Source organism: Rhincodon typus, chromosome 24 (genome assembly GCF_021869965.1).
Source record: "Rhincodon typus isolate 14 chromosome 24, sRhiTyp1.1, whole genome shotgun sequence".
Lineage (NCBI taxonomy): Eukaryota > Metazoa > Chordata > Chondrichthyes > Orectolobiformes > Rhincodontidae > Rhincodon > Rhincodon typus.
The window spans coordinates 7,255,174-7,268,936 of record NC_063355.1 but is presented as its reverse complement, the minus strand read 5'-3'; the positions used below and the strand labels follow the sequence as shown (position 1 = coordinate 7,268,936).

The window sequence follows — 13,763 nt, the reverse complement described above, 5'->3', positions numbered from 1 at the left end:
GCGTTTGTTTTGCGACTATTCAGCACAATGCAATTTTAAAAGCATCTAAGACCAGACTGCCTCTGTCAGATGAGATGCAGTTGAGATGTCTCAAAATAGTGGTTCTCAAACTAAGCAGCTGCTTAGATGTGCCCACAAGAAGAAAATACTTAAAACTGTGCAATTGGACTGAGTCAAACTTCCCTCTCATTTGAAATTGATTCAGACAAGACGCTGTACTAGCAAAAATCTCCTGTAATTTGATGGTTTGAAATTCTATTGTTACTGAATGATTGTTTACACATCCACTGCACAGCCAACTAACTGCTTCTAAGAGCTAAGTGGAAGCGATTTCCTCAGCTTCACTTTGGCTAACCTCCCAAAGACCATTGAGGAAATATCAACACAACTTCCTTTAATAAATCATTGAGTAACTATCTGGGCAGAGTCTGCAAACAAGGAACCATATTTCAATCCATTACACAGAATCTTGTTATATTGGAGCACATATATCTCACTCACTCAGTTTGTATCAACAAATCTTAATGATTACTCTGGCAACCAAGCCTAGTAGTGAATAAAATATAAATGGAGACATCCTTCGTTACCTTTCTTTTTTTGGAGAGATCTGAGGCCTTAATATCACAGACGTTATTAATAAGCTTTCTTGCCTATGGCTATTATTAAATGCCCTGCTTCACAAAAACAAAGGAGCAAAAACATCTGTAGGCAGTTTTGTCCTTTCTAGTCACCTGGCATCTATTGAATAGCCAGTGAGCAGCAAAGCCCTGGTTCTCTTAGCTGATGGAAGCTTCAACAAAAATGCAGGTTAAATGTAAGAAAATGATCAAAGACTCAGTTGGTTCTGTCCTGTACAGTTTATTATTGACTACTTAATACAAAAACAAACGTAGTGTATAAAGATAAAAGCATTTTTTGTGAATATGTTTGAAATTACAGACAAAAGCTCCTAGAGGCAGATTATTGGCATCAAGCCAAACAAAATCAATCCCATTTCCCTACCAAAAGAAAGTAAAATAACCGTCAATCATAAGGCAATTAGTGAACATAACTGTGCCTACAAAAACAATACGATTTAACACTTAACTAAGCATCCAAAATTTTCCCTCCTAGCGCAAATGGCATGCAACTCGTTATGTAGTATACTCAACTCATACACCATGAACACAGCAACTAAACATATGCCAAAGCCATGGTTACTTACAGCACCAACTTTCTTGCCAACACAATGCATCTTGACCATACTCAGGATCTTTGTAGGTCCGGAGTTTTCCACCTGCAAAGAACTGAGGCAGTGGTGCCCTTTGGTCAACTGGTCCTTGAAAAACTAACCAGTCATTTAGTGTTTCTGAAGCTCCTTCATTTTCAAAACTAAGATATATAATAGCTGGCTCAGGAAATAGGCATGAAACACCCAGTTCCTCTATAGGCAGCAGCTAGACTGCTGAAAAGATCCTTAATGTTAAACCCATCCACTTAAAACAGCTTGCGCTATAACTATTATGCTCTCACCAAATAATAATTGCATTAAAAGTTGCACACAGCATGAGGTATTAATCAAGTTAATGATCTTTCTCTGACAATAATGTCACACTATCTACAGCTCCACTTGAACAGTTTTGTTAGCTGAAGAGAAGCAATGAACTTGCTTTAACCGTTCCAACTGAAATTAAAGCAGCGGTGGAAATACAGGTGTAAAAATTAATTATCTTGTACTTTAAAAATCCAGAACATTTTATGCATGTCCACTTATACACTTCCATATCAGAGGACTTATTGTGCAAAAAAAAATCAATGGAGCTGCAGATTCAGAGTGCATCTAAATGTTTCTTTTAAAGCAGAATTTACCAATTGTATCATTTTATTGATTTAAACACCAAAGTAAGTGAATTGTATTGGTTTTTGTGGAAGGAAAAACTGTGTACCATGTTATTCTCAAAAACTGATAAAAGAAATTCTGGAATACTCCGCACCAATTTTAATAAAGCAAGCAGTTTGGCTTAGGATATGCTCAAAAAAAGATAGATTTACATTTATGCAATACCTGGGACACTTACATCTCTCAATGTGCTTCCCAAACAACTAATTAATTTGAAGTGCAGTACCTGTTAGGTAAACAATCATAGTAGCCACTTTGCACAATACAAGGTGCTACAAACATGAGTGAGGTAAATAAACAGGTAATATGTTATTGCTAGTGTTAATCGACAGAAAACCATTGGCAGGACACTGGGAGAATATCTTGTTCTTGCAATGGAATATGCCTGTTCACCTGAGCCACTAAAGAACAAAATCTATTCCAAACAGTGGCATCTTCAATAATGCAGTCTTCCCTCAATATTATTAAGTGCATCAGCAATAGATTAAAGGCTCAAGTCTTGGAGTGTTGCGACTTGAACTCACAACCTCCTGACTTCTGTGCAAGATTTCCATCAACTGAACCAAAAGGAACAAGCACCTTTCACAAACCTAAAAAAAGACAAGCCTTAAGATACCAAAATTGTGGAAGGGAATGACTGAAGATGCATATTTAATACATGTATGGATTGCTAATAACCTCACAGCACAGCTAGACCTTGATGTTTCAGTAAACCAGCATTTTAAGGGAATCTGTGACGTGTTTGAATTTCATTCTTGGAATTTACCAAATTATGAGGTTTCACTACAGACTTTCAAATTGCAGCCCACTGAATTTTGCTAAAGCAGCATTGCTGGTCCGAAGATTTGGAGGCATTAACCTGATGTAAAATAATCTGACAATAGTCTACGTTGACAACAGATCATAAGTAAGCATTTAAGCTGCATCAGTTTTAGTTTGGCAAGTAAATAGGTAACTATTGGTTTACTTTGGCCCTTCATCAAGGTCTAAAAAAATAATGATGGGGAAGGGAATTACCACCATTAACTATCTTCGCTTAGCAGTGAACTTGTCAGCAGGAATATTACTTGTGACACAAAGCAACTGTGCCAATCAGCTGGAAAGGATAATGAACATGGTCATTAATTCAGTTGGCATTTTGGAGCTTTGTCAGCGGTGTATTTTTACTTTATTGGAAAATTAAAGACAGGGTAGTATACTGACTGTTTTTGCTGAATTTAACCCAGTGCTGAAAGATTATTTTATTTCAGGGATTCCACTGGGCTACACCATAAGCTATAGTTTCACCTCAGTGATGATCATTTGAGTGACGTAGACAGGGACTCAGTGAAACAGACCAAAATCTGCCAGTTGGAAGAAAGGGATTATATGGCTGTGAAAGCTTCAGCATGCTGAGCAATTATATATGAAGGTTTACAAACTATATAAAAACCATAGAAAGATTCCCATTGTAATCAAATAACATCAATACAAATAGGCAAGGTAGAAAATATATTTGTGATTACAAAAGAGCGATACAGAAATTCCATGCAAGGATTGTGAAGATTGTTTCCTCTTCTGTTTTGCCATAAACTCATACAGTCAGCATTGAATCTGAGGGACATCAAGAGTGTTTGCAACCATGGCACTTCCCTACAGAAAATAATACAATGGTGTTACTAACAGCCAGCAGCCTTACCATAGTACATTTACATACATCGCAGGTACCATATACAATCCTCTACCTCAACTGATATATTAAAACGATTACATTTGGTTAAAAGTAATCTTTTTATTATCTGAACAAGTACAAATGCTGGAAGGTTTATTACGGTGTCAGCGGTTTTAATCTTATGCCAAAATGTCACTGAACAATTAATTAGTGTGAACAACAAGGGGGACAAAATTCTCAAAGTTTTCATCAGTTATGGGGCTTGGCTAGGCACTGCACATTAGAAAGAATGTCAAAGTCTCAGGGGACATGAAGAGAGGATTTGCTAAAATAGTTCCACAGATAGGATGGCAGTGAAACTGGAGGAGCTGCAACTCTCTTCACTGCAGAGAAGGTTAAGAAGAACTTTGATAGCAATATTCAAAAGTGTGAAGGGATTTTGACATAATGAATCCGAAGAAACTGCTTCCAATAGCAAAAGGGCAATATCTGAAGGCCATAAGCTTTAAGATGGCAGGGAACAGAACCAGGCTTGGCATTCAAAAAGGAATTGGATAATTAGCTAAAATGGGGAGAAAATCATGCAGGTCAATGGGCAAGGGGGGGAATGTTCAGCACAGATATGATGGGCTGAGAGGCCTCCTTTTATACTGTATTATTCAATGATTCTCTGAATCAGATGTCACAAAATGTCAAAAACACTCCTGCAAAATATGCACATCCATCTTGATTTTGCTGCATTCTACTCGGATTCTCATTTCTAGGCAACACTATTCCATGTTTTATTATTTAAAATCTCTGTTTTCCACTCCTGAAGATCACATCAGTCTATAGTTCAATCTGTCCTCCCTGAACATTCCTTGGAGTCTGTATAGGGAATGCCATTAATGCTCTTCCTCCACGGTGAGCATTGTAAGTGAGGGTGATCCTATCATCACCTTTTATTCAGGAGTCTGCAATCGTAAAGATGGTTCTATGCCAATCGATTTCCTGTTGCAAATATGTAATGCCCTTACCATTGGTCTGACAGAGGTCAACTGACTTAAAATAGTCACAGAGGTTCACACTTCCATATTTCAGTCCCACACTGAAAAGTGCATTCAGCAATCAAGCTTTAGGTCAGAACTCCATGTTCAATCTTGTCTTTTACTTGTTTTGAGGATATCCAGAGGAAGCAGGAGAGGAACCTGCTCCTAGGAGTCCAATACATTTTTAAGAGGTAATGTCGCAAAGTGGATCTCAGATTCATCTAGATTGTTTTATATGGCATCACTACAGCTAGAGGATGAATTATCCCTGACTGATATCTGCAAATTCAGCACAGACTAGAGGCTGAACCACTGAGGTTTTAGTTTCATATTGCCTTCCGCCAAGGCTCCAGGGTCCATGAACTAGAAAGTTCATTAGTTTAGAGGAATGATTCCTACTTTGGGATTATTGATTAAGGTATCCTTGGAGGATTTGGATTATGGCCTGGATGAACCCCAAACCTTTGCACAAACAAAGGAGAGAATGTTTTTCCAAATATAGCAAGTTATGTTGACCTCAAATGTCTTCCCTCAAAGGACTGTATCAACAGATTCAATAGCAGCTTTTAAAATGGAATAGGATGTACATTTGGAAAGTTAAAAAATTGAAGGGCTATGAGCCAGGAGCAGGGCAATGAGTAATTGGATTTATTTCCTAAAGAACAAAAGAAAGGAAATCTACTGTGCTGTTTGAAGTAAGACACAAAGTATATTTCAAGTTCAATAAAAATTCTTTGAATTTAAAATATAAAACTCTCCAGTCACAAGGATTTAAAAAAAAAAAATCATTCATGGGATGTAGGCACCTCTGGTAATGCCAGCATTTATTTCCCATTCTCAAATGTCCTGAAGAAGGTGATGGTGAACTGCCTCGTTGAACCGCTGCCATCCACATGGTGTAAGAAGATCAACAATGCTGGTAGGGAGGGAGCTCCAGGATTTTGACCCAGTAACTCTAAAGGAATGGTGATATTGTTCCAAGTCAGGAAGGTGAGCGGCGGGTTTGGAATGTGCTCTCAAGGCTGCTTAGAGTCAAAGAGTCATACAGCACGGAAACAGACCTTTGGCCCAACTCGTCTATGCTGACCAGGCATCCTAAATTAATCTAGTTCCATTTGCCAGCATTTAGCCCTGTCCCTCCAAACCCTTCCTTTTCATGTACCATCCAGATGCCTTTTAAATGTTGTAATTGTACCTGCCTCCACCATTTCCTCTGGCACCACCCTCTGCATGAAAAAACTGCCCCTCACGTCCCTTTTAAATCTTTCCCCTCTCACCTTAAACCTATACTCTCTAGTTTTGGACTCCTCCACCCCAGATAAAAGACCTTGCCTATTTACCCTATCTATGCCTCTCATGATTCTATAAACCGCTAAGAAGGTCACCGCTCAGCCTCCAGCTCCAGGGAAAATAGCCTCAGCCTATTCAGCCTCTCCCTATAGCTCAAACCCTCCGAACCTGGCAATATCCTTACACCTCTTTTCTGAAACCTCTCAAGTTGTACAATATCCTTCCTATAGTAGGGAGACCAGAACTGAATGTAGTATTCCACAAGTGGCCTAACCTATGTCTTGTACAGCTGTAACATGATCTTCCAACTCCTATACTCAATGCATTGACCAATAAAGACAAGCATACCAAACACCTCCATGAATTACTGCATACATTTTGTAGATGGTACCCACTGTTGCCATGGTTGTCCAAAGTGAAGAGTCAATATTTGTGAATGGGGTCCCAAACATGTCAGCTGCTTTGTCCTGGATAGAGTCAAGTTTGAATGTTACTGGAGCTGCACTCATCCAGGCTGCAGAATTCCTAGTCTCTGACCTGTTCTTGTAGCCACAGTATTTGTATGACTATACTCCACTATTATTCATCTTAGTCACCAGCCTGCATATCTCTAACTTTTATTCTATGATGGCTTCCTTCTAGGCTATTGGTCAGCAAATCAACAAAGTGGATTGGCTGCATATTATTGAGCCCAGTGAAAGTGAAAGAAAAAAATAGTCTGCGAAGGACATGGGCAGGGTGTAGGGAGATTTCCCAGAATTGTAACTAGAATGTGAGAGATTTCTTTTACGTGGAATGACCAGAATTATCCTCATCATGGCAGAGAATGTAAAGCGGAGATTTTAATAGAGGCATTTAGAATTCAAAGGGGCATTATTAGACCTGTCAGCGAGAAATTATTTTCGTTCGTACGAGGTTGGTAACCAGAGGACACACGTTTGGCCAACTGGTGAAAGAACAAGGCATCTGGATGGCTATGTAAATAGAAAGGGTTTAGAGGGATAGGGGCCAAATGCTGGCAAACAGGACTAGATTAATTTAGATTATCTGGTTGGCATGCACGAGCGGGACCAAAGGTCTGTTTCCGTGCTGTATAACTCTGACTCTATGAAAGTGAAGATTTGAAAATTTACACAGCAAATGATTACAATCTGGAATCCAGCACTGTATCTGAAAGCTTGTCGGGAATAGATTCAATAGCAAAAGAGAATTGGAAATATACTGTAAAAATGAACAAAAAAAGCAGGGCTAGAGTGAAAGCACAGGGGACGGTTACCAATCAGATCAGCTGTAATCCTACTGAATGGCCAAACAGTCTACTCCTGGTCTTATTTCTTATGGTCTTAAGGTCTAATTGGAGCTCTGTCAAAGACATAGTGAACTGAATGGACTCCTGTATCATATGATTCAATGAGTTCCAAAAAAAGACCAAAATTACAGGAATTTCAATTCCAGAGCCGAGAATAACGGGAAAACTGCAGCAGTTTTTATCTGAAGGAAAACAACACAGTTAGCTTAGTGAGGACTGTCAGTCAAAAGTTTAGTAATTTATCTGCAGATAAAATAACAAATCACCCACACCACAAGGAAGCTGTTCAGAGATACGACCATCAAGAATTTGTAATGTGGTGCATTTTGAAACGTAAACATCATGCCCCCAACCCGCATCCAAAAAATTTCAACGAAAAAAAAGTCAGACATATCTGTGGGTCCATGTGACCTCTGGCCAGCCCCACGGTTCAAATTCCACAGAACCACACAACAGTCTGATTGGATAGCATGAAAAACATGCCGAGGTGGAAGCAATTAAACAGAAGCAGTGGGAGGATTCTTTGGGGTATTGTTTAAAATGCAGCTGACAGAGTTTCCCCATTTTCTCCCAAGTTTCATATTTTCACATACATTCCTGTCCCAAATTAGAAACTCTGCGGTAGAACTACACAATCCTAAACATTTATGAAAAAAATAAATCATTTCTCACAGCAGCTTTCCAGCTGTTGCTTCTTTGATTGCACTTTGCAATCATACTTCATTCAGCCAACAATAGGACAAAGTGTTCCACAATTGTGTTTTTTGTTCTGGTTGAAAAACACTCCACATTAACCCTTTGATGTCAACAGTCTTTTCACAATATAGAAATGGATACGGTCCTTAACGGTTCCCTATGGTTCTGAAATTCCCGATCCCAAGGGAATTGGCCTGATAGCTAAAGATGACCATTTATGTCCATCTCTGGAGAGTTCCAGTCATTTCCTGTTGGAGTTGAGAGATCAGAAAAATCCCAGTGGACATTCCACACCTTTTGCATTTCCATCAAGACATTTTGAGGATACTTAGAGAAACAGATTATAGCTAGAGTGGACACAAATAAAATGTATCTGTGCTTATGAAATTCTGACAGCTGGGTTAAAAGAATGATAATTCAATTGTGTAGAGACCCAAGAGCTAGTTTCATGAGAAAATAGTTTAAGTGAATGGACACTCAGAAGCCGTGTTCAGGTGTGTGAGAGATGACTGAAATGAAACCCTGACATCTAACTGCACAATTCTGATAAAGTTTCAATTCCAGAGTTAGGGTTGAACTAAGATTAACAACAACTCTTACCTGTAAATAGAATCAGAACAGGTTTATCACTCAGTGTCCATCTCCATTATCTGCAGGCTTCATTCGCATTTGTGCCTGCATCTGAGCAATCATCTCCTGCATTCGGCGCAACTGTGAGGAGATAATAATTAGATATTTAAATTATATTATTGTACAGCTTAACATAAACATTTACATAAAGGTTATGATTCAACAATTCCACATCAAAACACCCTACCCATTTGAAAACAAGCAGCTAAAGTGCTGCAATAAAAAAAGTGCTGGAGAAACTCAGCAGGTCTGGCAGCATCTATGAATAAAGAAAAACAGAGTCTACCTTTCAAGTCCAAAAACACTTGTTTTCAGGACCGTGCTACGTTCCATGTTCAGATACATACATTATTAACTAGGTAGTTATTTCACTAATTAATGAACGATGAATGTGGTACATTTCAGTCTAAGTTATAACATTATCTCTTAAAAACAGACGTCAATAAATGGCTCCCAGTGAGAACAGAAGGGGCTAGGCCCGAAACGTCAGCTTTCCTGCTCCTCTGATGCTGCTTGACCTGCTGTGCTCATCGAGCTCTACACCTTGTTATCACACATTATCTCCTGACATTTTCAAAATATATTTTATGCTCCATCTAATGGCTATTCACTGATGCAAATACTCAGGATAAGCAAGCAAAACGACAAGCTTCGAAAGGCCATTACAACAAGGATGGTAGGGCAGAGGGATGTAGACTTGGAGAGATGAGTTTATACTGCATCTGAACACTCTGCACCTTGAGCAGAAAGAGTATATGGCCTATGCTTTTAAAGAGCTCAAAATAGCTCTCTGGAGTAGATTAGCGGTTCACATGGATTTGGATAAGCAGCTTCTGTAGCTCCTGCCTCAGGCAGAGGTATGTAGATTACAGAATGGCAAAACTGCAGCCCTAAGACCTTGGTGCATTTAGGCATTTTAACTGAGGCGACTTTATGCTGTTAAAACATTTATTTTCAGAACCGCTTCAAGCATTCCTCAGTTTAAGCGACATTCTCTAAAACATCGTATTTAGGTTGTAGACATGCTCGGCGAGACGGTGGTTTGGTTGCAAACGCTTCGTCACCCTGCTAGGTTCGGCAAGCATGTCTACAACCCGTGCTACAAATCTTCTCAAAAACTTTAAACATCATATTTAGCTTACAGTTTCTTATGCTCATCATTGATTGGTGATGTTCTGTTGATGAGTGACTACTTATTCCTGAGAGACAAATTCCAACATTTTGTGTTTAAACAATACTGTGGAGATTCAGAACCAGTTTGTGAATACAAATCAGAGTCTTTGCCTGAAACAATTTATGTGGAGTCTTAGCAACTGGCCATTGTATGAGAAGGGCCCCGGATGAACTGAACATATCTTGAGCGACGTGTACATGCCTGCATTAGTGAAATTGTCTGTGCTTGCAAACAGACTCAGTCTTGACCATTATAATACACTGATAGAACAGCTGTTTCTGAGCTTCTTGAAGAATGTAGTCTTACACGCTATATTTTAGCAACTGTATTCAGATGGAATGGATGCTCACAGTTCAATTCACTGCACTGGAATAGGTAACTGTTGTATGCATATAACTGAGTATCATTGAGAATCTGCTCAGTGCTGGTCAGCCTCCAGCTTTCCTCAGTATTCATACTCTGACAGTACTGTGCCATCCAGTGGCAAGCACCACCAATCACTTGAGCTCCTCATTCCTACCCATCTCCCCCAACCCCCTACATTCCCACCCCCTTCTTGTAGGGTTGCTGAACACACTCAATGAAATTAAATTCCAGACCACTGGCTGAGAATATTTAATTCTGTCCTCAGCGGGCAAGCCTGTACAGCAGTGAGGAATTTTAAAAAAAACAGTTCTCAGCAAAAGCTCTCTGAATAATTACACGTTGTAAGGGCCAGAACAAAAACAAAATGGAACGGGTGGGCTCATCAGGCCTAATATTAAAGAGTGGGCCAGATTAGAAATATTTCTTGTTGATGAAATGGCAGATTAGATAGGCTTTGAATTATAAAATAAAAAGCAAGAATGAATGATTATCAGAAGCTACTGAGGAGACAATAAACGGTCGCAAACAAGCAAGATGTCAAATAAGAGCTCGCACCACATGGGATTGCAGCATTAGCGTAAAAATCACACAATCAAAACTGAAGGAAAAGCAATGCATATATAAAGGGAAACAAAGTCCTCAAGGGTTTGTTCCATGAGGTTTAATCCTTTCCTACTTTAAACAATCCCTTTGAACAGCTGATATGCAAAGAACTTTTCACAGTCTGCAATTCAAATATCAGGTAAAAATCTGGGTCTTCAAATTAATCCCCCATCAGGTATCTGTAGGTTCGATCTGGCCATCTAATCCCCAAAGCCTTAGCAACTGCATTCTATTTACGTGTATTGTGCCTCTACCTCACATTCTTACACCTCTTATGCCATAGTTTTTTCTGTTTTGGATTTTATGGATCTGTTGATTTTGAAACAGCCATTCCTGCTTGTGCAGAATTTGCTCCTCAAAAGAGAGGAACACTTACTTATTTAAATAAACATCTGATATTAGAATCGTTATGTAATAAGAGAAATGATTTAGACTCAGGCAAGAAGCCCCTGGGGAAATCACAGCCTTTATCTATAATAGGTTGATTATAGTGACAAACTCTGCATTACAATAGGTCAATTATTGTATTGTATTATATTGACTGCACTGCTCTGACACCTGGTTAACGTGACTAAACTGAAGTTGAAGTATTCTCCCCTTGTGCCCTACTCCAAAAATAATTTAAAATAACAGTATATTAAATATATTTGAACAAAAATAAGGGTAATAGTACATTCACAGTCCACAAGGTATCAAGGGATTACTAGATCAGACCACTGACTGCAGCCATTCTGTGCAATTCAAATGGAGATCACTGGAAATGAGAATTAGATCAAGAGTATCGCTGCATACACCTGGAGTCAAATTTTTGAGTTGTTTTTGTCTTCATTAGAGAATTTCTATGCTGTGAGGTTAGTAAAGAAAAGCTTGAGGTTGAAAAGTGAAAGAGAGACATACACCTGCAGAGCACATGTGGAAGAAATCTTTCAAAAAACACCACAGGAGGTAATGGGACTATTTCCAGACATTCAGACAACATCTATAGTCAGCAGGAGCCAGCCTATACCATTAGATGGCATAAGGCAATTACTTTACAGTTCAGGTAATGGCTGCAATATTGAAATGTAGATGAAGAAACAATTACAGGCAAGAAACCCAAAATGCTCTTGCCTTCTTCTGCATGCAGGTTCAGCAGACAGGCATAGGGCAAGATTTTGATGTGTTTCTCATTGGTCTGAATGAGCCTCCCCCATCCTTTGGGAAAGAGAAGTTCCAAACACAAGTTTAACGCACTGCGTCTAAGCAAAATTGTTCCTATGCCGTTGTTCATCTATCACCACCCACATTTCAAAATCCTTTAGCATACAAGCAGCCCACAGCACCAAAGGTCATCAACACATAGAGGTCTATTTTTAGTTGAAGCAACCGTTATAATAAAAGAAGAATTCCATTTTAGAAAGCCTGCAATAAATGATTTAACGGTACATTTACAGTACAGAACTCAACAGTTTTGGTAGTGCATGATGTGGGTGTTAGAAAAAGGTACAATATAAAACCTTGCTGAACTCAATACAGCTGCACAGTCATTGGCCTATAGATAACAGAACAAATCATGTATACCCTGAAGCTGTATGCAGTGTCATACCCATGTGCGTGCTGAACAAAGCTCTTGAAGTAACGTGAATCTATTGCCTCCTCAACACTGTGGCTGAACGCCACAGGCAATCCTGTTGCATCAAGGATCTCCCTCATTTGCTATTGGAGATACAGAAATCTGTTCTGGGCAAGGATTTTTCACAATACCTCTGACAGAAAGCTCCAATTATTTGTGAAGTACAGGACACCCATTAACCATATTTAGGTCAGATCTGCAATTTTCTGTCTGGCAGCAACCTATCAGGATGCCAGATTTGCCAACAATGTATTTTCCATAATACTGGCCTATACAGAGCTTTTTTCATCATTAAGAAACAATTCTTCAATATTTGCAACATCATTAATGTGGTCCATTTGTCATTATAGGATTAGAAAAACAATAGTAAGTACAAGAAATGTGGGTTAGGATTAGGATATATAGCTGCTGATGATTCTTCAAATTAGCCGTGGGAAGTATTGGAAAAAAGTGTTAAAATGAGGGCCTCATAGAAGCATGGGTAGCTGGAGGGGCTGGATAGGAGCAAATGGAGACAGAAGCTTGGGGTTACATTTTTGAGAGTATAGGACTGGAAGAATGCTAAGCAAAACCCATTTGAAAAGTCAAACCTTGAGGTGAAAATTTTGGCAGTGGAGAAGTAGAGTTGGCCATTGGCCAGATCACAGAATGGATACTCCATCAGAAATGGGAGAGGATGAAAATTTGGAAGCTCAGTTCAGACTCAAGTCAAGACAAAGCATCACTGGGCAGGAGATATTTGACAGTTTAGATGTCTGTACAAAATGCAAGTATGTTAAAGACTAGACACTGCTTTCAGTCGTAAAGGATTTCAAAGAGTAACTGAGAAGAGTACAGTCATAAAGTCATACAGTACAGAAGAGGTCCTTCAGTCCATCGAGTCTGTGCCAACTGATCCACACTAATTCCACTTTCCAGCACTTGATCCATAGCCTTGCATGTTATGACATTTCAAGTGCTCATTCAAAGTATTTTTTAATGTTGACATTTCCCACCTCAACTACCCACTTAACAGCGCAATCCAGATTCCCACACTCTGGATGAAAAAATTTCCTCAAATCCTCTCCAAACCTCCTGCCTTTCACCTTAAAAATTATGCCTGCTTGCTACTAACCAACTAAAGCTGCTTTCTATCCACCCTGTCCATGCCACTCAATCTTATACAGCTCAATCAGGTCCCCCTCTCAACCTTCTAAAGAAAACAACCTGAGGCTATTCAGCCTCTCTTCACAGTAGAGGTTTGAATGAAAAAGTGTTGGTGGTCTGATTAGTAAGTTTGCAGATGACACAAAAATTGGAGGAGTTATAGATAGTGAGGAAGGTTGTCAAAGGATACAACAAGTTATAGATCAATTGGAAAGCTGGGCAGAGAAATGGCAGATGGAATGTAATCCAGACAAGTGTGAAGTGATGCATTTTGGGAGGTTAAATGCAACAGGAAAGTATATAGTAAACGGCAGAACCCTTAGTAGCATTGATATACAGATGGATCTTGGCATGCATGTCCATAGCTCCCTGAAAGTAG

General features: G+C 39.2%; 1 protein-coding gene across 3 annotated transcripts in view; it reads right to left on the bottom strand.

Annotated features, from left to right (window-relative positions):
* Positions 1-842: 842 nt before the first annotated feature.
* The window catches only part of zgc:63587 (uncharacterized protein LOC393431 homolog), a 122,379-nt gene continuing 109,458 nt past the window's right edge, over positions 843-13,763 (bottom strand). For all 3 annotated transcript variants that reach the window (XM_048611242.1, XM_048611241.1, XM_048611243.1), the window contains 2 exons: positions 8,454-8,564; positions 843-3,511 (listed from right to left, as the gene is read on the bottom strand). In XM_048611242.1, coding sequence (XP_048467199.1) covers positions 8,484-8,564 — 81 coding nt within the window. In that variant the 3' untranslated portion in view covers positions 843-3,511; positions 8,454-8,483. The remainder of the gene's footprint in view (positions 3,512-8,453; positions 8,565-13,763) is intronic.